At 39.0% G+C, this 25,543-nt stretch overlaps 1 protein-coding gene across 2 annotated transcripts; it reads right to left on the bottom strand.

Annotated features, from left to right (window-relative positions):
• Window positions 1-2,257: 2,257 nt before the first annotated feature.
• On the bottom strand, window positions 2,258-25,476 carry LOC127178517 (angiopoietin-1). 2 transcript variants are annotated; one of them, XM_051131434.1, is made up of 9 exons: window positions 24,810-25,476; window positions 16,457-16,612; window positions 16,145-16,266; window positions 15,792-16,024; window positions 15,092-15,222; window positions 5,998-6,099; window positions 4,784-4,950; window positions 3,748-3,878; window positions 2,258-3,592 (listed from the first exon to the last, which is right to left on the bottom strand). In XM_051131434.1, the coding sequence occupies exons 1-9, from the start codon at window positions 25,131-25,133 to the stop codon at window positions 3,432-3,434; spliced, it is 1,527 nt and encodes a 508-aa protein (XP_050987391.1). In that variant the 5' UTR covers window positions 25,134-25,476; the 3' UTR covers window positions 2,258-3,431. The 2 variants fall into 2 exon arrangements, with proteins under 2 accessions (XP_050987391.1, XP_050987392.1); XM_051131435.1 differs by having other exon boundaries at window positions 15,092-15,219; window positions 24,810-25,475.
• Between the last annotated feature and the right edge of the window lie 67 nt (window positions 25,477-25,543).

Here is a 25,543-nt window from a genome sequence, read left to right as displayed (position 1 = left end):
AATTTGTACAATCTTATTTGTAGGCTTTTGTAAGATCTCTTCAAGCCCATTAGTTTTAGGGGCCAAACTTTGTGGTGACGCTTTACCTACAAATCATCTGTTTTTGTACAAGTTATATTTGAAACAGCCAACTCAAACAATACTTTTGAATTTTCATGATGATTGGGTTAACTGTATTTTCATGAGATAATGTTTTCAGTTGCACTTTATTTTAAGTCCACTTCAGACATTCTACTAACTATAAGTAACTTTGCAACTACATGTCAACTAACTCTCATTAAAGTATGTTTTCAACCAGTTTTGTTTTGGTTTAAGGTTAGTAAAATAGGTTGACATGAACTTGCAGTAAAATGTCTGTTGGGAACCATCAAAATAAAGTGTTAGCATTAATCATTAATCAGGCAGTGTATTAATACTCTAATGACTGGTAGTTGACATGTACTTGTAAACGTACTTATGTTTAGTAGAATGTCTACAGCAGACTATCAAAATAAAGTGTAACCTAATAAACTTTAGAAACCAGTTCATGAATTTCCTGAAGGCTGATGACATCACTAAGTCAAGCCCTCAGGAGAGAGTTTCATCAACACAACAGACTATTTAAAGAACACAATGAACAACATGAGATAAAGGTAAAAAACATGTAAGAGTTATGGCAGTTTGACATTTAATTTCCCACACAAACTTAATTGTGATGAGTGGGGCCGAAAGCTGTGGGAAGGGAGCGAGGCCTGTGGAGTAAATGACAATGAGCAATAAGGTTCAATTCATTAGCATTAGTTCATGCGCCTTGCTTTATGAACTAGTGCTGCACAATATACTGGTACTTAAAAAGTATCGCGATACCCTGCTTTTAAAAATGGTATGATTCCGCATTTTACTAGTACCAGTATTTACTAGTACCATGCATTTTAATAAGAGCCCTATTTCTGCGTGTCTGTGTTGAATGGCGTAAACACACAGTTTTGTTTACATACAAATGACGCTCACAGTGTTTTCAGCCTCTGCCACCTTAATATATGAACACATGAACATAAACTCCAGAACTGATCTGAGAGTCACTTAATGAGCATTTTACCGTTTTCTTTGCGGAAAACTATCGTCATATAATGTGGACCACAGCAACCCGTCAAAATAAAAGTTTGATTTAACTTGACAGTCAAAAATATATTAATATAAAGATATTACTACTAATAATAAAAATATTGTTAAAACAATGTTTACCAGAAAAAAAAATATTTACCAGAATTTATTTACCAGAAAATTGTAAATACACAATACAGTATTTCTGAAAAAATACTGCAAAAATTCTTGATTTCAATTAATTAATAATTTTGATAAATCTTTTTTTAATGTAACCATTAAAATAGAGTCTACAAAAATTAAAATGGAATTTAGGAAAAAATAAAACAGATTTCATAGGGCCCTCTTTATTTGATTATTACATTTGTCTTTGTTTTATTGTAGTTGTCCTTTAGTTTGTTACTTGCATCTAGGTTATTATTAATAACAAAGATAAAATAACAAAAAATGACTATGTCATGATATGAATTATTGTTGTGAAATAAAATTACTATATCATGAAATAAGATTTAGCTTTATCCTTTAAGCTAACTTACCAATATAGCAAAGATCTCTACATACCTGTAGGCACGGTAGTTGTTCACCATAGTCCTGTGCAGTGGCACTGGCATGTGATTATTATTATTATTTTATTTTATTTTAATATTTTTTAAAGGGGAGATAAAATGCTTTGTTTTAATAGATAAAATAACTATGATTTCCATTTGTATTATCTATTATTCAGTTACTTTTCGTAGTATCGGTTCAGTAATAGTATTGTGATATTTTAGGTATCGTATCAAAGTATCGTATCGAAGTCGAGGTATCGTATCGAAGTCAAAATTTTGGTATCGTGACACCACTACTATGAACAAACAATAAACAGTGCTTGGTTAATGCGTGTCTGGTGTTATTTTGTACTATATAATTGTACTATAATTTTACTAATTATACTAATTATATAATTTTACTGATGTTCCTTCCTGCCACCGAGCATGAGTCATGAAATTCCTTACCAGACTTCATGATTGGTTTTTGTAACAGACTGGGGAAAAAATAAATAAAACTCTAGATAACATATCTAAATATATTAATTCTTCATATATTACATTTTAATTTATGTATTTATGTATTGCTTTTTTTTATGTGGTGCATGGCAAAGTCCTCTTGTGTGTTTTACAAAAAGGGAAAAACCTGTTTGTCAACATTTTATTCAAATAACACTTGTAATGTTTCTACACACCTTGTCATTTACTGGAGTATACAGATGATACATCAGATCTTTCACATCTGTTACCAACTGTTTTTATATTGTAAGATGTAATATGCAGCAAACTGCATTTAGCAACATACTGCAACAAATGGTTACAGTCATGAATCATGTTCTTTCCATATATCCACACACAGAATGCAAAATGTACTTTTTTAAACATAAAAAAATTGCAAATTGTAGTTTATGGCACAACTGCCATCAAGGCAACACAGTCCAAGCTCAGAAATTATTTTAGAAATATTTACCACAAAGACAAAAAATAACATGCATAATCATGCATATTTTACATACTTTTTTATAGTACTTGTGCTTAAGTTTCACTTCTGACTATGGCCAAATAAAAATGATCAGTTACACTTTATTTTAGACAGTCTACTAACTATAAGTAACTATAAGCAACTACATGTCAACTAACTCACATTAAAGCACAAAGTAGACTACTGTTATGGTTAGGTTTAGTGTTAGTAGAATAAGCTGCCATGTACTTGCAAAGTTACTTATAATCAGTAGAATGTCCAAAGTGGACTATCAAAATGAAGTGTAACCTGATATAATTTAGAAACCTGTTTATGAATTTCCATAAAAGCTGATGACACCTGTAAGTCAAGCTGTTAATACAGAGTTCCATCAACACAACAGACTATTTAAAAAACACAATGTGCAACATGAGACAAAGGCAAGAAACATATAAGAGTTATGGCAGTTTGACATTTAATTTCTCACGCCAGGCCGATAGAGTAAATGACAATAAGCAACACCTGCACCACGTCTCAAGTCCCACAGAGGAGCTCCGGAAGGATACAAGGAGGATTGGCATCAGTGAAGGATGAGAGAGGACCAGGTCTTGACTATTTATGTTGGTTTATGTTTGTGCATCAGTCGTCCATGAGCCCAGTTGAAAAAAAACAGCATAAGCTGGTTTAAGCTGGTCATGTGCTGGTTTAAGCTGGTAATGTGCTAGTCCTAAAATGGTCCTGAGCAGGATCTAGTTGCTTAGGACCAGCTTAGGACCAGCTTAAACCAGCTCAAACCAGCAGCCATGCTTTAAAACATACCTAACCAGCATATGTTGTTTTATATGTTGATGATTGGTTTCTCAAAAGTCTAATGGGTGGATCATCATGGTGGTGGCACGTAAAGAGTAGTTGGGGCCTTTGAAGTAGTGCCACTTGATGCCATCAAGTTTGCCTAAATTTTGCCCAGAGGTGTAATACTTTCCATTGAGGTTTGATGGGCCACAGGCATCAAACCACCAGCCTTCAGGAGAACAATGAAAAAAAGAGAGTCATGTAAGGACAGATAGAACAACAGAAAATTGTGCTAGCAGGACTTTTTTTAGACAAATGCACAATGAATCTTTGTGACAATGAAGGATCAACTTTGCCCTGCACAACTGGTATCAAGCTGCTTACCACCTGTGAGCATGAGTGCACACTTGCAGATGCAGTTGTCATTATCCATGTCTTTTGTGCTAAAGTCAGCCCCATTTATCACCAAACTGCTCTGTCTGCCAGCTGTACCACTGTAGCTCTTCAGAAACAGTCTAACACAAAAAGACAGATAGAGAATAAGAGAGTGTTTTTGTTTGTCTGTTTATTTGTTTGTTTGATGCATTTAGCACTGATGGTTGTTTTGATGCATTTAGCAAATGCATTAATTGAACCTTATTGTAAAGTGTTACCATTTTTGTAAGCATGCAGTAAAAGTTTGACCATTGTGATGTAGATTGCTTATTTTTACCATTGTACCACAAATGGCACCATTGTAGGAACACATGTTAAGTTAAAAATCCTTTATGGCGTAAACTAAAATACTTCAGCGGAGCACAGTCAATTGAATGGTATATAAGGAGACTCAAAAACTGGTGCTCATGGCATGAGCTGCTGAAAAATAATAATACACAAAGACACGACTGATGCAGACAGTTTGCGAGAGCGTGTCTTTTGTAAAAGGGCTACAACTTTTAAAAATGCATCTCAGTACGCATTTGTTTATGTTGTGTATCACTGTTTTTGACTATGTTTGCATAAACAACACCATAGAGAGACAACAAAGAATTTAAATTACCACAATTTAAGAGGGCGCTGAAAGCATGCTCTAAAACTATTATTAACTGCATAATCTGCATTACTGAAACACAAAGGTGAATTTTGAGTATTTTGCTTAATTGCTTCCTGTAAAAACAACTAGCTGTAATGAAACAAGAATATTTTAATGATTAATGACAGCACTGAAGCCAAAATAAACACATGAATGTTTTCTCTGATGTCTCTCTGTGTATGGTAAACAAGCAGCACAGAAAAGTAGGTTTTTACAACATATCATCAAACAATGCTGGATTTACAGTATGAGTTTTCAATATAGTGTGCATAAAGGGCAGCGAGAGCTCTCTAGCATGCTTTAGAGTTTGTCATGAGTTTAAATTTTAGTCAATTTACCCAACTCTACCTGTAGTTTTGTTTCTCACTGCCAAGGTAAAACTTGTCATACTGGGAGAAGGCAAATTTGCCATCCCAGTCTGTCAGCTCCAGTCTAAGAGTGTACTGCCTCTGATTGGTCAACTTGTACACCAGCTCATTTCCCAACCAGTGTTCTCCAGTCAGACTCCCAAAGCCCTGAAATACACAAACACACAGACATTTGTTTTTCTATAATGGTAGGGACATTCGCTTGACTTCTTCTGTTTAGACATACTATCTTGACAATTTGTGAACAACAGAAAAAGTATTTTACAATTCATCTTATTTTTAAGCGTTTGTATGATCTGTTTATGCCCATTAGTTTAGGGGCCAAACGTCATGGTGACGTTTTACCTGCAAATCATCTGTTTATGAACAAGTCTAACACACGCAAAAACCTTTCTGAATATTCTGAATATTTATGAGGAAACTATTTGTTACATTGTCTGGTCTTGTGAGAATTCAAGATTATAATTTGACTATAATAACTGATGGTGAATTTGTATGAATTTTCTTAATTTTCATGCATGTCCACTGGGAACAAATTCTTAATTCATGGCTGCAGTAAGATTTTAGGAATAAATTATGGGTAAGGTTAGGTTTGGGGTAGGGACTGGGTTAAATCTATATTTTTGGAAAGTAATGTTGATCCAGGACTAACAAAAGATGTGGATCCAGGAACATGTCTTACTTGGCAAAATCACAGCGACATGTGAGGAACTATGTATTTCTCTCAGTTTAGTTCTTAGAATATTTATTTGGTGTTTGACAAGTCTCCATAACTTTTTTTTTTTTTCCATAAAGACTTAATAGGATTTGTTTTGTGACAGCTGCACTGTATCATGGAGATATTACCCATAAAAGAATCAGAATCGTGTGAACTGGCTTGTCCATAATGCAGTCAAATCATGTCTCTCAAAGAGCCAAACCAAGATGGCAGTTGCTATATGCCTGCCAGGCCATTCACTTCTGGGAGTTATGCCAGGCCTCGATCAGCACTGCTAATAAGTACAAAGTCCTTTTGTACTGCTGAACTGCACTGCTCTTTGTTCAAAAATGATGTGCCCTTTTATTTTTTACAAGACCTTAATCGTAATTTTAGTAAAAGGAATAATAAACCTAGCTGGAGTCCAATGACATTTCTTGAAATTTTTAGTACCTTATAATAAATAATTTGTTTCACTCCATAAGGCTGCATTTTACCATCTTATACTCCTTCCAGGTTCTGTGGAAGTCCAATGTTCCATCTTTCCTCAACTGTATGACGGTCCAGCCCCCACCAGCACTTTCCATGTTACAATAAACCTAGCAGGATAAGACACAACAGGATAAGACAGAGGTTTGTTGCATTTATGCTCCTTAAATTCAGAGGTTTGTTCATAGTTTAGAACAGTGCCTAAAAAGCTGAGATTAAGCATAAAACCGTATGGTTTTTAGGGACAATTGTATTTGAGTGGAAAATTAGGATGGGCATAAATACATGAAAATGTACAAAATACTGCATGGAAAAATGTATTTAACTACAAATACAGCATTTTGTATTTTGTATATAAAATTGGCCACCCAGTGCAGGTATTCCTGAAATCTTTCTCTTTTTTTTTTTACTTACATTTGTGTAGATGGGTGAACATAATTAGCTGATTTTTTAAATGTTACAAATAATATTTTCATAAAGCACCAACTTTGCACTTGTCTAAAATGTAAAATGCTAACCTGTACAAAATGAACCAGCAACAGCAAAAAAAAAAAGAAAGAAGAAAAGAAAAAAAGAAAGAACATTACAATAGTTAAACCATGGTAACCACAAAGTGACCATGGTCTTGCTACACTAACCATAGTTCCCCTTCAGTCGTTCTCTACGACGTTACGTCATAACTGACGTATTTGGGGTCTCCCTTGGGAGGCCAATCACCTCTGAATAAACTGGAAAAGGCCAATGAAAATTGGTGAGTGGATTTTGCATGCCAAGCCACTCCCCCGTACATACGGGTATATAAGATGGCGGCGTGCATCCACTAATTCAGATTTCTGCTTCGGAGCTTCACCCGCAAGCTGACTGGAAACTCATCGTTGGATTCTCTCGATTCTGCGTAGCCGGGTGCATCTCTGCACCGGTAACTTTGTATTACAGCGAAGAACCCCTCTTGAGTGCACGCTTGTGCCGCAGTCCTTCCCTGGGCAAACCAGCAATAAAAGAGCAATTTTCCAACGAAGCACGGTTGTCGAGAGAGTGTCTTTTTCAAGACGCATCTCCGATCGCGTGTTTTTAGGGAGCGATAGTTTCCTTACTTCCTCATGACGGACACAATCACTGTCTCATAGGTCTGGGTTGTAAACAATGCACGTTGAGATGGCGTTTGTGGATGGGTTATGCCCGCGCTCGTGGGCAGACCCATTATTACGCTTGGTCATAGCTTACATTTGTTATGTGGGCTACCTTTGCGCTCTACCCTTTCCGGTTTCGTGGGTCGCTGACTCCCAAGGCTGCATTGGCTAGAAGCATGGGAGACCTGAGGATTACAGTCTGGGCTGCTCCGTCGGGTTCGCCCCCGCAGAGGTCCGGCTCCTCTTAGCGTATTACCGTTGAGTTTCTGAATGCCGACGCCGGTTCGTCTTACCACAAGCCCTGCGTCTCATTTAGTGCTCATGAGGACGGCGCATCAGCGGAGCGGTTCGCCTTCTGACACCAAGGATTCACCGGTGACGCCGGTGTTTTAGGCTAAGTTGACGGCTATGTTCCTCCGAGTGGCCGCAACGATCAGGTCGGAGGTTGGGTTCCCGCCTTCCCTGGCCGTTCGCGGTCTAACGATGGGTTTTCAGCGACGGATGCGGCTCTTGCTGCGCCCTCTCTGGTACCTTTCTTCCCAGAGGTTCAGGAAGATCTTAACTACGTGTTCGGCTCTTTCCCCACACTCTCCTTGCAGGCGGGGGTGGCCTGGAGCACGTTGACGCCCTCTGGTGGAGTGTGCGGTTGCGGTGCAAAACGCCGCCACCTGGTGGGCTGTCCGTGTTTTCCTCCTAGGAGCACTGCCAGCCTTGGCTGTAAAGCAGGGCTCACAGTGCTGCAGGTCTTGCCACCTCCACTCTGCACACCATGGCCCTCCTGCATTATATAGGCCATGATTTTGATGTGCACGAGGAGGGTTCTGACTTGAGGTTGAGGTTTGTCTGCCTTCACCGAAGATCCGCCCCGGTGGTCCCAACGGGACTTGCTCCGCTCTCCTTTGGGGGTGTTGAGCTGACCACACCTAGGGGTGGCAGTCTGCCATCTGGGTTGCCATGTGGAAATAATAGGACATGGGGCTTCCTGGAAGCAGGCTACCCGGGGATGGAGAAGATTGCTCGACGGGGGACTTCAACTCCTGTTCCCCCCTCTCCCAGGGGAGGGCCAGGAGAGGGTGGCTTCGCTGCTGCCGCCTACCTTCGGGTCGGTGGTACCCAACCACTCACAAAAAGAGCAATTTTCTAAGTCTCTGAGTTTTTCAACCCGAGTTCAGTTTGTGAGCAACGCTTTGCCTCCTCAGATCCAGACTCGGAGTATGTCTTCGCCAACATCGTGGGAACCAGGGGTGAAGGTAAGGGCTGCCTGCCGCAGCGTGACTTTTCTCTAGAATGCTTTGTTTTCTGGGTTGGGTCACCCCCCACATCCTTTCGTGCATTCGTCACCAGGATTGGTCTGCAGCCATCGACCTGAAGGACGTATACTTTCATGTCTTGATTCTTCCTCGACACAGACCGTTTCTTCAGTTCGCTCTTCGAGGGTCGGGCGTATCGGTACAAAGTCCTCCCCTTTGGGCTAGCCCTGTCTCCCCGCGTTTTTACCAAGATCGCGGAGGGTGCCCTCTCCCTTCTCTGGGAGATGGATATCCGAATCCTCAACTATCTCGACGACTGGCTGATAATAGCTCACTCGCAAGACTTGTTGTGCGAGCACAGGGACCTGGTGCTGCAGCACCTCAGCTATCTGGGGCTTCAGGTCAGCTGGGAAAAGAGCAAACTCTCCCCTGTGCAGAGTATCTCTTTTCTTGGTATGGAGTTGGATTCGGTCAACATGTCGGCGCGTCTCACGAACAGCGTGTCCAGTCGGTGCTGAGTTGCCCGAACTTATTCAGTCACAAGATAGCGGCCCCTCTCAAACTTTTTCAGAGGCTCCTGGGGCATATGGCAGCCGCAGCCACGCCGCTCGGACTGCTTCATTTGAGACTGCTTCAGCACTGGCTTTACGGCCGAATCCCGAGATGGGCATGGCACCACGGCACGTTCCGGGTAGGCGTTATCCCGGAATGCCACCGCCTTTTCAGCCCTTGGTCAGACCCTGCGTTCATACGGGCAAGGTGTGCCCCTGGGTCAGGTGTCGAGGCACGTGGTCATGAACACAGATGCCTCCAAGACAGGCTGGGGTGCCGTTTGCAACGGGCAGGCAGCTTCGGGCTCCTGGACAGGACCTCGACTGCAGTGGCATATCAGTTGCCTCGAGTTGCTCGCAGTGCTTCTAGCGCTACGTCGGTTTCTTCCGATGTTGCGCGACAAGCATGTGCTGATTCGAACAGACAATGTTCCGACGGTAGCGTATATATTAACCGGCAGGGTGGTTTACGCTCCCGTCGCATGTCGCAACTCGCCCGCCATCTCCTCCTGTGGAGTCAGACGCGGCTCAAATCGCTGCGGGCTGTTCACATTCCGGGAGAACTGAATCATGCAGCCGATGTGCTCTCACGACAGTTCACTAGTCCCGGAGAATAGCGACTCCACCCCCAGATGGTCCAGCTAATTTGGAGTCGATTCGGCAAAGCTCAGGTGGACCTGTTCGCTTCCCCGGAATCCTCCCACTGCCAGCTGTTTTATGCCCTGACGAGGCCCCCCTCGGCAGGGACGCTCTGGCACACAGCTGGCCCCAGGGACTCACCAAGTACGCCTTTCCCCCAGTGGGCCTCCTTGCACAGACTCTGTGCAAGATCAGGGAGGACGAGGAGCAGGTCCTGTTGGTTGCGCCTCATTGGCCCACCCGGACCTGGTTTGCCGACCTCCAAGCTCTTCGCGACAGCCCCTCCCTGGTAGGTGCCCCTGAGGAAGGACCTTCTTTCTCAGGGGATGGGCACAATTTGGCACCCGCGTCCCAACCTCTGGAACCTACATGTGTGGCTTCTGGACGGGACTCGGCAGACCTCACCTGCCTTCCACAGGCCGTGATTAATACCATCATTCAGGCTACAGCCCCCTCTACCAGGCAGGCCTATGCTCTGAAGTGGGGTCTATTCGCTGATTGGTGTTCCTCCCACCGGGAGGACCCGCAGAGATGCTCGGTCGGTGTGGTGCTTTCCTTCCTTCAAGAAAAGTTGGAGCGGAGGCTGTCCCCCTCCACTTTAAAAGTATATGTGGCGGCCATCGCGGCATATCATGATGCAGTTGATGGTCTGTCCCTCGGGAAGCATCACCTGATCGTCAGGTTCCTGAGAGGTGCTAGGAGGCTAAATCCCCCTCGTCCGCACCTCATCCCCTCTTGGGACCTCTCCGTTGTGCTATTAGGCCTTCGGAGGGCTCCCTTTGAGCCGCTTGCATCAGTCAAGCTGAAATATCTGTCTTTAAAGACGTCGCTCCTGATCGCGCTCACATCCATCAAGAGGGTTGGGGACCTGCATGCCTTGTTGTTGCTGTGTCCCGCTCGTGCCCTGCGCACCTATGTGGACCGCACCCGGAGCTTCAGGCACTCCGAGCAGCTCTTTGTCTGCTTTGGAGGCCAGCAGTTGGGGAATGCTGTCTCGAAGCAGAGGTTGGCTCATTGGGTGGTCGATGCCATCACCCTGGCTTACCAGTGTCACGGTGAGCCGTGCCCCCTGGGAGTTCGAGCCCACTCCACCCGGAGTGTGGGCTCCTTCTATGCGTTGGCGCACGGCGCCTCTTTAGCAGACACCTGTAGAGCTGCGGGCTGGGCGACACCAAACACCTTCGCGAGGTTTTACAATCTCCGCATAGAGCCTGTTTCCTCCCGTGTGTTAAGGTAACATCAGGTAATTGCGGGAGGACGGCTCAGTGTCGGCTTGCTGCGCCATTCCTTAGATCCGTGCACTTTTCTCAGTTGTTCCCTTACGAGAACTCTGGGTCCTCCTGGCCCCCACAGTTCAGATTGGGACAGAGTTTCTGGACTGTGTCCGGTAGGGGGCTCCTTCACCCCTCCCGGTTGTGGCTATTTCTCTATTACTTCCCCATATTCTTCCATCTTTCTTCTCTCCCACTTGACTTATTGTCAAGTGTCTCCGCCCCCCAACGTTTGCTTCAGTCACCTGGCACCCCGACAGGCCCGTTTTTCTGGCCTTCAGGGCGTTGGGAAGGTTACGTGTTGAGATTCATCTGTCCTGACATGCTTGCCTGTCAGCATTTGTATCTCAATCACATAACGCAGTTCAGACTTGTGGCGTTTTCCAGAGGAGACCCCAAATACGTCAGTTATGACGTAACGTCGTAGAGAATGACTGAAGGGGAATATCTCGGTTACATCTGTAACCCTCGTTCCCTGAAGGAGGGAACGGAGACATTACGTCCTCTTGCCACAATTCTGGACTGCGCTGGGGCGCTCAGTTTTGGCTCAGCTCCTCAGCTTAAATCTGAAAGAGTGGATGCACGCCACCATCCTATATACCCGTATGTACGGGGGGAGTGGCTTGGCATGCAAAATCCACTCACCAAATTTTCATTGGCCTTTTCCAGTTTATTCAGAGGTGATTGGCCTCCCAAGGGAGACCCCAAATACGTCAGTTATGACGTAACGTCTCCGTTCCCTCCTTCAGGGAACGAGGGTTACAGATGTAACCGAGACGTTTAACCATGGTATTTGTAGAAAATCTGTGTTTATAGAAATTGTCAATACACAAAAAAACATGGTTACTACACTTTTACTACAATAAAAATTGGTTAATTTTAATAAGGGTTGGAGAACAATTACTCAGTGTCGCCCCCTGTTGTTTCACAGAGTCAAATATAACAGCCTTGTCCTTTTAGGGAGTGGGTTTGGGAGTAGGTAGGTTTGTGGTGCAGACAGATGAGAGTATAAACAAGGCTTCAACTAGTCTCAGTCTCAGATGTCACGCACGGACCATTGACTGAACGTCTGATGCATAGATTTGTATATACATTTCTATGGTCTGATGCATATGACACATAAAATTAGAAACACTTCAGAAATTTCAAAGTAGTCATCTGATTCCAGGAGACATTTGTGTCGCATTCATTAGCATTCTGCCTGGAAACAACGATGCCATGATGGTAAACCCTCTTGTGGAAGCTGTTAAAACTGTGACAATGAGCGCTTATCGGGATCAACTAAATGCTGAATTTTCAAAATTATGTGAAATATGTGAAATTTGCAGCATAGACTCTTTAAAATATGTCCAAGAGTTTAACACACTGGTCTGTTATTGTGAGGACATTTCCACACCCCAAACGCTATTTTTCCCCTTTCCCCCTGCTCTCTTTTAACCTTTCATGTTAACTGATGGTATATAGAACTGAACTACATCTGATGCACGAAGTAAGCACTCTGATAAAGAGGTTGACTGGCACAAAGTATTTTATGTATTTTGAAAATACAAAAAATACTGAAATACTCTTATTTAAATACAAAACACATAATACATTTGATTTTTTACAAAGGCTTTAAAGGGATAATTCACCCAAAAATGAAAATTAATTACTCACCCTCATGTTGTTCCAAACCTGAAAAACCTTCATTTATCTTCTACCACGTTCCAGACCCAGAAAAGTACCAAAATAATCAAAGTAGTCCATATGACATCAGTGGTTCAACTGTAATTTTGCGAAGCTACGAGAATACTTTTTTTGCGCAAAGAAATCAAAAATATCAGATTTATTCCACATTTTCATCTCCACTGCATCACTTGTGGATGCCCGCATTCACAAGAGCACCCCGATGTATACGTGTGGTGGCGCTGACCCAGATCAATAGATTTCAGTAGCTTTCATATAACTTGTGTTGTTCTCTGCATGCGTGTGTTCAACGTCATAACGCCGGATCTAATCTGGGTCAGCAGTGGCACCGCCACACACATACATTGTGGTAATGTATTCTTGGAAACGTGTCTACAAATGATACAGTAGAGACAAAAATGTGGAAAAAAGCTTTTGTAGCATACTATACTGTACAGTATAGGAGTCAGTAAAATTTGTTATTTTTATGTATTCATTCTTATTTTTGTTTTCTTTTCTTAAAAAAAGTATTCTTGTTGTTTCGTAAAATTACAGTTGAACCACTGATGTCACATGGACTGTTTTGTAGATCATCTTGGTACTTTTCTGGGCCTTGAACGTGGTAGTACCCTTGCTGTCTGTGGAGGGTCAGAGACCTCATGGATTTCATCAAAAATATCTTAATTTGTGTTCTGAAGATGGACGAAGGTCTTACGGGTTTGGAACAACATGAGGGTGAGTAATTAATGACAGAATTTCCATTTTTGGGTGAACTAACCCTTTAAAATACGAAATAGTATTGATTTGATTCTTTAGGGTCTTAATGAAAAATCTATAACATACTTTAGTTAAAATTTCTCAGTGGTAGTGTAAAACAACACCCTTTCTACCTTGTCAAAAACAGCTCTGTTCACAGCGGCACAGCAATGTTTCGGTGCATGTCTCTTTAAATGCTAATGAGCTCTGCTCACCCCGCCCCTCTCTTCTGTGACTAGCAGTTTCCTGAGACATTAACTTTAGCCACATTTAGCCAAGGAACTTGCTAACTAGCTAATTATTAAGAAAGGCGACTTGCAAAGATGGTTACACTTTATTTTGATAGTCCACTTTAGACATTCTACTGACTATAAGTAACTTTGCAACTGCATGTCAAGTAATTCTCATTTTTTTGCAACTACATATCTACTAACTCTCAGAGCAAACTGTTAGGTTGGTTTAGGATTAGTAGAATAAGTTGACATATAATTGCAAAGTTTAGAAGAGTGTTAGAAGATATTAAGCAGACAGTCTACTAATACTCTAATGACTAGTTGACATGCAGTTGCAAAGTTATTTACTGTTAGTAGAATGTCTAAAGTGGACTATCAAAATAAAGTGTTACCACAAAGATTCATACCCACTCCTTCTGTAGGTCAAGCTGGATCATGAATGATTCATGCGAACCTAGACGTATTTAGGCAGATTGTTTGGCGCATTCCCTTCAGGAACAAAAGTAATTATTTGCGTCTTCAGCGGCTCAGATGTCAGGAATAAATGACAATTGCTATGTTCATTATAACATCCAACAACAAAAGACCTCAATAACCTGCTCTAGTGTTGAAACAATGGTGGACAGTTTACAGCTCACTCAAGGCAGATCTACACTAAAACACCAATGTTAGTCAACAGTCGTGGTAGTTGCCTTGGTCTGTGTGACGCCAGACAGCCAAGAATCTGAGAATGGCTTGATTTGAGAAAGGTTATTATTTCTAGCGGTTTAAAAAAACACTTTGCTTCATTAGGAATTACATTTAAGCTGTTGAATTACTGCAAGTTGAAACTACTCCTGCAGATTCACAATTTTCCACTTCAAAACTAAGGTAGCATAAGTTTTTAATTTTGGCAGGTTAAATTTCTTTTATAGCACATTGTTCTGTTGTTAATATGGGCATGAACCAGGTTAAATGTACTGATGGGCATGCCACTGACACCACCAGAAATCAGAAATAAGTTACGAGGCCAGTACAGGCAGTCTAAGTTCTGGAGTGCAGCATTCGCCCAGCTGTTACTCTGAGAGTTCAGCCAAGAGTATTTCCAGCTCTTGCTTTTCCTGAGTTAGCCAATACCTGATACAGTGTACTCTGACACAGATATACTGTAGGCTGATTACTCCAGTAAAAACAAACATAACATTTCTGTTTTTTGTGTGTGTGTGTGTATGGCATGACTTCATTCAGTATGTTCCCCATGTTTTATTCTAAATCTATTGTATACATGCTGAAAATACTGTAAAATTTAACAGTCACCATTGTGCCTGTATAAGTCATGCCAACTCACCCCATAGTCATTTCAATGGCATTCTCAGATAAACAGTAATGTCAGAGTATGTTGTTAATGTGGAAAGTCCCCCCCCCACAAAAAAAAAGGAGTTATAGATTCTAAAGTGAAAGTCAACAGCAAAATACTTTCTCATTGCTGTCTTATCACATTACGGAAGGAGGAAGTATTTTAAAACTAGAAATGTTATGTATGGGGAAACATTCACCTCAAACATGACAAATGCAACACTACTGGCCTGACTTCTGTAGCTGTGTTATCAGATCCCATTTAGACTGACCTTATGCATGTCTTGCATGCTAATGTAGATGGTGTAAATTCCACTCCTGTTAAATCCAGCCCGGAAGAGTTCGGCACAGTCTCTGTATTTTTTCTGCTCATCCATTTGTTTGAAAACATTGGGACTCACTGCTTCAAACAAGCATGGATATAAAAATAAAGACTGCGTTCAGTTTTTGTTTTTACAAAAAGAAAAAAGGCTTTTTAAGTAATTTTAACCACAAATACTTGTTGTTACAGCCATGTGAATATAAAAATGAGACATCTGCTTAAGTGTTGGGGTACCAAATGAATCCTAAAAAGCTTAAGTGAATGAATCTGTCTCTATATATGTGACTTGCTGTAGCTGTTCAGCCTCATATGTCAGTGTATGAAGGTTGAAGTGGGACATGGGAAGTGTGCGGCTCTGTGACATTTCACGCAATGTTTCTGATCCAAGTAAAACTTGGCAGCAAAGGAGGTTATTTATGGTCTGCGAAGACCCTGATGTGGGCCAGTGACATTTGAATTCTACATGATGGAAAGCAGACCAATTTTAAGAAATTAATCAAGGGATATGACAAAACTGTCAGTGCAACACAACACAGTGTTTGTGACCCCACAAATCTGGGAACAAACACATTGGACACATTGGACACATTGGGAACTGATTTTTTCAATGGCATCTTGTATTTTAATAACTCTATCTCCAGTTTGTTTACCTTTGTTCTTTGAGTACAGTTTAAGCAGATCATTGATGGTACTATGCAGTTGTAGTTGCTCACGGTAGAGGGCGCTGTTGTTGGTGATGACTTGCTCTAGATTGAGCTCAAGGCTCTGTATTGAAGAGCTCTGGGATGCCAGGAGTCTCTGTAGCTCTGTCTGCTCACTCTTCATCCAACCCAGTTCTGCACGATTACGTGCCTCCATGTTATGCATACGCTGCTCTAGGGTGCTGAACACAGATATGAATAGAATAATGCTGCTTCCAACAATTACCAGTAGACAACATAAACAAAAAAGTGTACATAAGTGAAATATGTGTCAAGAAAAGTGTCACTGAAAGACACTCTACTCTGTTTTCTCCTGAAGTTGGTTGATCTCACTGGTTTGCCGGAGCAGTTTGTTCTCAAGTTTGTTGAAGGACAAGGAATTTTCCAGCGACTGAATCTCCAGTCTGGAAGTCTTGTTGAAAACCTGTTATATAATGACATATTACTTGTGCTTTTGACATATTAGAGATTTTCAGTTTCATAATTCCCTGTAGCTAACAACACACTGCAAAACGCGGTTTCTTAAGTAAATTCATGATTTTCCAAGAAAACTTACAAGCCAATATTAGCATGTTATGATTAATGCCTTTGGATATTTGGATGTGTATTCACACCTGTGTCTCCATGTCTGTTAGTCTCCTGATGTGTTGGGTGGACTGGGAAAGCAGTTTGGTGCCAAGATCCAGCATGGCTGTCATTTCACTATGTGCAGCACTATTTTGCAGGTGTGTTGTGTCTTCTGTCAGATTGTCCTTTACAAAGACCTCAATCTGTATGCAAACACACAAGCAGAGAGAAAGAGTAAACAGGATCACAACATTATTCACTGTGATCTTTATATATAGCTACATACTGTACATCATTTTGAAATACTAGCTGTATTACATGTGGGATTGAACTACGCAGACTCTGAATGAGACTATATTTGTTATATTTTATTTGTCAGTTTTCTCATTTTAAACTGTGGGAACCAATAGAGAAAACAATAAGAAATCTTAATCATAATACCTCAAACACCCAATGTATCATTAGTAATGTCTTTTTGCGAAATACTTTTTAATATGATGCCCAATACCTCATTTTTGAGAGAGAATTGGGATAAAAAAAACTCCACTGAATGAATAATATTTATCTATAAACTCCAGTTAAAATAACAAAACAGCTGGAAGACAAAGTCTATTTGTAATCCCATGTTGGTGATAAAATACAGACATGTTTGTTAGCTCTGGCAATCTCAGGCATGAAAACTAAGCTGCAGTTGTGCTTTTGCAGAGAGATCCCAACATGATGGACTGTGTTTAGCTGGATCACTTCTATATACAGGCATTAGTCCACTTTTGATTCTCTTGCCATTTTAATTAATTCTACCCATCTAGTTATACTTCCAGTTCTTGTAGTCACAGGAGTGTGCAGCGTGACTTTAAATGGTACTTTAAACTTAAATACACATCTTCTCATAATGAGCATGATTTGAATTTCTGTATTAAAACTTCACTGATGTTTAACCTTTGAAAAATCAAGTCATGTTGTGCAATCAAAATGCAGAAATGTGCTGTGAAATAAAAGGCAAAGGTCAGCACATTTCTTACACAATAGTAGATAATTTGACTTTTTATGACAAGGCAAGGTTAGTTCACAATGTAGAATGTCAAGTGGTGTGACCTTAAAACTTTATTTTTATTTATTTATTTTTGTAAGAAATTTTTATTATTATTATTATTATTATTATTATTTTGAAAACTACAGGTTTACAAGCTCTTTACTTTTTAGAGAGTGTACAGTCTTGTTTTACTTTTTACTTTATGGTTACAACAAATAACATTATAGAGTCATTAAATGTAAAAAAAAAAATAAATAAATTAAAAAAAATAAAAAATACATAAAACATACATAAAATCAACTTGAACCACTAAAACATCTTAACAAGTGTTTTATTGTGATCACTCTTACTGTACACTACCAGCCAAAAGTTTTTGAACAGTAGGATTTTTAAAGTTGTTTTAAAGAAGTCTATTCTGCTCACCAAGCCTGCATTTATTTGATTCGAAGTACAGCAACAACAGTAAATTGTAAAATATTTTTTACTATTTAAAATAACTGTTTTTTATTTTAATATATGTTAAATTGTAATTTATTCTTCTGATTTCAAAGCTGAATTTTTAGCATCATTACTCCAGTCACATGATCCTTCAGAAATCATTCTAATATTCTGATTTGCTGCTTAAAAACATAAAATAGTTGAAAATAGTTGAGCTTTTTTTTCTTTTCTTTTTTTTGATGAATAGAAAGTTCAGAATAACATAATTTATCTGAAATATAAATGTTTTGTAACATTATGAATGTCTTTATCATCACTTTTGATCAATTTAAAGCATCCTTGCCAAATAAAAGTATTAATTTCTATAATTTCTTATAGAAATCCTACCCAAAATAAATAAACAAATAAAAATAACAAATTTTACTTTGATCACAGGAATAAATTACATTTTAAAATATATTCAAGTAGAAAGCAGTAATTTTAAATAGTAAAAATATTTCACTGCTTTACTGCTTTTGCTGTTTTTTTTTTTTTTTTTTTTTTTTTGGATCAAATAAATGCAGGCTTGGTGAGCAGAAGAGAATTCTTTAAAAAACAATACAAATCTTACTGTTCAAAACTTTTGACTGGTAGTGTATATGTCACTGAGCTAAATATGGGTCAAAATTTTCCACACCAAACTATTTCCTCATTAACCTTGCTTTGTGTACATGGACACTGTCATATTGAGACAGAAACTCAACTGTATGCTTGATTTTGTGCACCTGCCAGTAATGGTTGTAGCAGAAACAAATACCATTATATAATCTTTTATCCAAGCAAAGCACTTACTAGTTACAAATTGAAAATATCAAAAAATGTAATGATATTATGTCACTTCTTCTTACTCTTTGTCTATTATTAAAAGATAATTTGAACACATGTCATAGAGCACTGCTTCAGGACTGGCACATTCTCTGGGTTGCTTATCAGCACTTTGTACAGTGTTTACAGGAAGAGATATTTTCAGCTGCTCTCAGTGAGATGGAGTCCAAGATGTATAAATACTCGCTGCATTGAAGTGATAGCTGTATGTCCTCTGGGCCTGGAGTGCATAACACTCAGCTGAAGTGTTGTAACAGGATGTTTTTATCAAGTGTCCTGCATCCTAGTAAGATTGTGCAAGTCACAATCTTCTTTCAAAGCATATCAGTGATGAGAAAACGGGCTGTGATTTATAAACGTGTAAAAGACAAGAAGACTTTTGAATAGGTCAAAATAATACAGACTCAGAAGCATTAGTGTGTTATCTGAAGTAAATCATCATAAATTGTGTTTAATGGATCTCCGGGATGGTGATGGAACATATAACAACATAAAACAGACAACTTCTTACTAAGGGTCTTATTAAGGATAATTTCACATTTAGCATTTAATGTCTTTAATATGCAGATATAAATACTATTTTAAATAAACAAACGAATTAATGAATAAATAAAAACACAACATCAAAATGCAGTCAAGTACATTGATCGAAGAGTCTTGAGAGATTCATACAATGGAACATCAAGTGGATTTGTTTCTGACCAAAATTACATGGAAATGTTGGCATACATTGGAAGTATGAAAGTTTATTTCCATTCATATTTTTTTCATCAATAATCAGTCATTAGTCTGAAGAGACATATTTCCGTATTTGTTATAAAACTGGGTATTTGCTGTGGTGTATCAGTCTTCACTCCTCTTATTTCACATAGATCATAGTCTCTAAGGGATCGTTGAAAGCCCACACAATCCTCACTGCTGGCTGGTTTGGCTCCCTGGGAATTGAAATGGGGACTGAGGGGGTTTTCTTAGAGGCAGATCAAGTCTCCCCCATGAGCCCAGAAACACACAACCATGCCCACTGGGGCACCCGTTCGCTAAAGAAAGCTCTGATGAAGTGCTTGACCGATAGGAATGCATAAAATCAATTTTAAAGGTGTGGAAAAAGACACGTCAGTTTGAAATCAAGAGGGAATACAGCAGTCCAGTTGTGCATACAGTAATAGGAATCACATTCACGTTGGTTAACAGATGCCCTACAGGCAAATGAAACCATATTATGGTCTAAATGTATGGTCTAAAGGGGTCCTGTTATGCTTTTACAGTAGTCAGTGTGTGGTGTGTATGTTTGGGCATAAAACAGATCTGCAAAGTTAGGGTTAGGGTTGGGGTTAGGGTTAGGGCCAATGGCAAGTGATGTGATAAAATTTACCAGCCCTTTTTTTTTTTTTTTTACCTGGTCATGATTATTTTTTCTGTAATTAATCATGGTTAATCACATATTTATATTGCCATAATTTCACACTGAACCTCCAAATTAAACATAAAGATTATGTTTAATGGCATCATTTCACTGAGTAGTTTTGATACCAGTACTGCTACTGGTGTCTCTATTAAATGCATTATTCCTCAATTTTTCCTATTAATTATAGCCATTCAACATTACATTATAATTGAAAGCCATTATTTTTTTAACATTTAATAAGCTGTGAAACATATAACAACTATTCATTTGAGTGATTTTAAAACATATCTTTACATAAACTATAAGTTGTATATGCATAAACTATACAGATTAATCTTTATTCAAGCTACAAAAGTTAAGGTAACACTTTATTTTGATAGTCCACTTTAGGCATTCTACTAACAGTAAGTAACTTTGCAACTGCATGTCAACTAGTCATTAGAGTATTAGTAGACTGTCTGCTTAATATCTTCTAACACTCTTCTAAACTTTGCAAGTATATGTCAACTTATTCTACTAACCCTACACCTAACCTAACAGTGTGCTCTGAGAGTTAGTAGACATGTAGTTGCAAATTCATAAGAATTAGTTGACATGTAGTTGCAAAGTTACTTATAGTTAGTAGAATGTCTAAAGTGGACTATCAAAATAAAGTGTTACCAAAATTAATCAGAGACTAGAGCATTCAAGTGTTTTCTCCCTTTTTTTTCGCTCTTTGACTTACATTAATGATAGACTACAGCAGGTTTCACTTTAAAATCAGCGCTGCATCTTTAAAACCTGATGCAGATCTGAAACATATCCGATTTTCTTCTAACTCTTTACGGTCATTTAAGACTTTATAACTCATTTAAGACTACGTTTACTAGGTAATGCCAAAACCGTGCATTTTTGTGTGTTTTCGTCCATTGAAGCGTTACTGATGCGCTGTCTGAAGTGGCTCAGCGAAAGCGCAGCTGAACATGCAGCCTTTCAAACTATACTTCACTGCACCGTTTAGGCAGTGTAACCGTGTCGCCACATTCTTGGGTTATGAAGGATAAAAGAAGGGAAAAGCGAATTAGCGAATCTCTTTAAAAACTGGCTGTTGTGCTCACTACATTGCAGAAAAGTTTTACCCACCAACTGGCGACTGACACTGTTACATATACTCGCCAACGCAGATTTTTACTCGCATTTGGTGCTTGGGGAGTGTTAATTTTAGGCTCTGACTATAACGGAGCAGATGGATCTTGCTGCTTTGGCAAGGGGTGTGGCAGTACTGAAACACTGTCTGTTTGCCAATCACGATGCACTGGGATAGCTAACCAATCACAACACATTTCAGAAGGCAGGGCTTCATCAAACCCAAAAATAATCGCGCCATTCATGCCAGGCTGGGAGAAAGGTATTGCAATAATGTAAATTATGTGAAAAATAATACGTTTTTCAAACCACTAAGCATGGGGGTGTTCTAGTACACCCCCAAAACTAAATCAAGACTTTGTAAAAGAGCATAATAGGACCCCTTTAAATTCAATTAGTTACTTAAGAGGGCTTGTTTGACCCAGTTGAGTAAGACTTAAATACATCTTCATAAGTATTTCATAGTTAGTGAATGGACTATTCATAAAGTGGACTGTCAAATGCACAGACAAGCTTCTATGGTAAATTAAGTTGCAATTTGGTACATTTAGAATATATTAACTTTGAATGTTATATCAAATAACACATAACCCTTAAAATATAATCAAGAACTTTACATGTGTTTTAGTATGTTAGCCAACAAGTGTACTATTTTTTTTAGATTTGATAGTACACAAGTAGTGCAAGGTTAGTGCAAATACACAATCAATTCAATTAAGCACTGTTCTTTTTCACAAGGGTCCTCTAGTATGTATGTAGGCATCCTTACTGTCACTTTATACAATGACACAAGCACACCTCTCAACCCTTGACCTGGGTCACTGTGTGAAAAGAACAAAGAATTTAGTTTCTTTGTGCAGTCTGGAGGAAAATCTCTTGCAATACAAATTAAGCAATGCTGAAGTCTATGCCTGGGAACCTACTGGGAATGTTGAGTGCAGCACTATACTAATGAATACTGGATCTAGTTTATATGGTAACAATGATATTTGACACTGTAAATTTACATATATTCCAGAATGCTAAGAACTAAACACTGGGGCAAAGTTAAAATAAAATATCAATATCTGCCTCCTAATCTACAATAGAATAACCCCAACAGAATGTCTTAAATCTGTATATGAACTACTGGTAACACTTAAACCCTTTATGTATAATTCATTAAGGTATTCATAAAGTATGTTGTAATGCATTGTCTTTCCATAAATAATAAAGTTAAAATGCATTATAATTTTAAGGTTTTATAAGGTTTGTTTGTCATGTGTCTAATGCATTACAGGTGTAACCAAGAATAGATAAGTATAATAACGTATTATATGCTTACAATTATTTATGAGATCATACAGTGAATTACAAGGTGTATTACAAGGCAAAATTGATGCATTAAAACTACTTTTATAACGCATTATATATTAAGGATTTAAGTAAAGTGTTACCAAACTATTTCTATGAATTCATGAGATTTGAGTCAAACAAACCAAAAAAAAAAAAAAAAAAAAAAAAAAAGATTTTGTATAAAAAAATAAAGAAATAAATTCATGAATGAATAAAGGTCCAACCATACACCTAGCCTAAAATTCATAATAAAAATACAATGTGAAAGTGTGAAAATTTTGTGGTTGCCATAATTTTATTATTTAATATACACAACTGTTTTTTTCTGGTCCTCGAATCTGATTGGCTGAGAGGTGTGTGATATTCTAGTGATTATCGGAACTCCAATTGTTTCACTGTTTGTATAACTGTGTCCCGGCGTGACGAGACAAAAACAATAAAACCCATTATAAATGAGGCATTTGTTGCATCCAGTGAGGACATAATTACTGATTATAATACATAACAACCATGTCTGCATTTGTGATCGTAGAAATCACAAACACGTAGCACCACTCCACACTGCTCAAAACTCGTGTTTGAATGCCCAGTAGCAAATTCTTTAAATAGGAAAACTTATCTACAGGCTGTGAGTCAGAAGCGCCAGAATGTCCTTGCAACTTTAGAATTGCCCCACTCTCCCAGGTTCAGGAAACAGTCCTCTGTAAAATGCGCTGCACACACCCGAATATTTGCGCTGTACTGTTCTGGAACAGTATTGTAAATATAACTTAACCACTTATTTCTAGTTGCGTACTCATTTGGAAGGTCAAACAAAGTACTGTAGCTATCGCAACAAAACACACAGAGTCTCCACAACATGTCAGCAGCTGCAACGATACTACAGTGAGAATAAAAGTTACACCTTCTTTCTTTGCATATACATTTGGGCGGTGTTATGCAAATCTTCCCACACAGTGACGTAGATTTGTGGGGGCGAGTTTGAAAGAGCCATTTTAGTCTTTTATAAAGAATATTTTTTTGGGTTTGATACTTTAATCTTTGCAACTTTACAGATCTTATATATGCACAAACAGCTTGTAACACTCCAAAGACAAAGGAAAACATGAAATCGCATCATGTGACCCCTTTAAGCGTTTCTTTTAGGTGAGAATATACTTGTTTAGACTTCAAATACACTGTAAAAAATAAAAAAAACACAATTTGTTGAGTCAGCTTAAAATAATTTGTTACCCTGCTGCCTTAAAATTTTAAGTTCAGTCAACTAAAATAAGTTTAGTCAACTTGAAATGTTAAGTTGTACTAAGTAAACTGAACAGATAGGTAAGTAACCCAGCTACCTTAAAATGTTAGAATGATTCAACTCAAATATCTAAGTTGTCACTTAGTATAATTTAACATTTCAAGTTGAATAAACTTTTTTTGAGTTGACTGAACTTAAAATTTTAAGGCAGCCAGGTTACAAATTATTTTAAGTTGACTCAACAAATTGTTTTTTACAGTGTATGCGGTTTGTACTAAAATCTAATTTTGTCAGTTTACGGTTTTTCACTGTACATTATAAGACTTGTTCTTTTTAACTTGTCAAAAACTGTACATTTAATAGAAACACCCTTACCTTAAAGAGTAGGAGAATTCACTGTCAACCAATCAATCTTTATATATATATATATATATATATATATATATTAAAATTATTATTATTTTGGTTAGAAATTAATGATAGTGTATTGCGCTAGACTATGCAGGAAAAGCAGGAAATGAGGCTAAACAAATCTTGAACTGTCAAGCTGTTCCCCAAAGTAATGCCTGACATTGAGAGAGACTGAACAGATACAGAAATTATGGATCCAGAACTGAGTTTGAAGTGTTTCATTTTTATTTATGTGTGCTCAGGGATTATAACCCACTTTACAACAAAAACATTCAGTGATATGCTACAGAGATAAACATGTTCTGAAACATTACACAATTTATTTGTACATTAAATGTGCCTAAATCTGATGTCTTGTCATTCCATCCAGTTCCTTGCATGCTTACAAATAAAGGTTCCCAATGGGGGTTTGCACAGCGATGCCACCGAATTTGGGCTTTATAAAGTAACTTTCAGTGAATATTTATTTTTAAGAGTGCGTGATCTATTCACTCTCCCCTGGCAGTGCTTTGGTCAACAACAGCACATTAAATGACACTGACTTACCTTTTGAAGCCAGTGGGTGTAATTTTCCATGGCAAGCTCCAGGTGTTGGATCTGCTGGTTTAAGCGGCTTTGCTTTCCCTGTGGAGATTCTTTCTGGACACTGTTACCTCCACAATTACCATTCTGTTCTTCTGGCCAGCTACCAGTCCTGCTCTCCTCAGGTTCTGGCAGAATGAAGGTGTAGCTACATTCTCCATGCTGAACAGAGTTTAAATGCTGACTTCTGCCACCAGAAACATCTGTTAATTTGTCCACAGGTGAGTCTTCAATGCTCGATGTCCTCACCAGCAATAGAGTCAGATGCAGTAGAACATTGATCTTCATCTTTATGACAAAGCAGGTACAGGCTGCCAAATGTTCTTTTACGGATTAAATGTGTGATCATCTCTAAATAAACACATTTAGGAGATGCCAGTCCTTCTAAATATACAGAGAACCCATTTTTTCCAGACTCTACAGACGCCAATCCTCTGTCCTGCTGCAGTACCACAGAACAAGTGATTGCCAGCTCTGTCTCCAAAGTAGATTTCAACGTGAACTCCAGGCATGTGCTGTATGTGTGTGTGAGAGAGTGAACAGTGGGTTTTGGAGACTGTGTGTTCAGAAAAGAGACGGCTGGTCAGTGTGTGTATGTGTGTGTTTGTGTGTGTATGTATTTTAAAGGGGTCTGAGTGTTGTAAGAGTAAACTGCAGAGAGACTGTGTGACTGTGCAAGAATGTGAGTGAGAGCATGT

Source organism: Labeo rohita, chromosome 16 (assembly GCF_022985175.1).
Source record: "Labeo rohita strain BAU-BD-2019 chromosome 16, IGBB_LRoh.1.0, whole genome shotgun sequence".
Lineage (NCBI taxonomy): Eukaryota > Metazoa > Chordata > Actinopteri > Cypriniformes > Cyprinidae > Labeo > Labeo rohita.
Note: the sequence above shows the minus strand (reverse complement) of the source record. Positions and strands in the feature narration are given on the sequence as shown.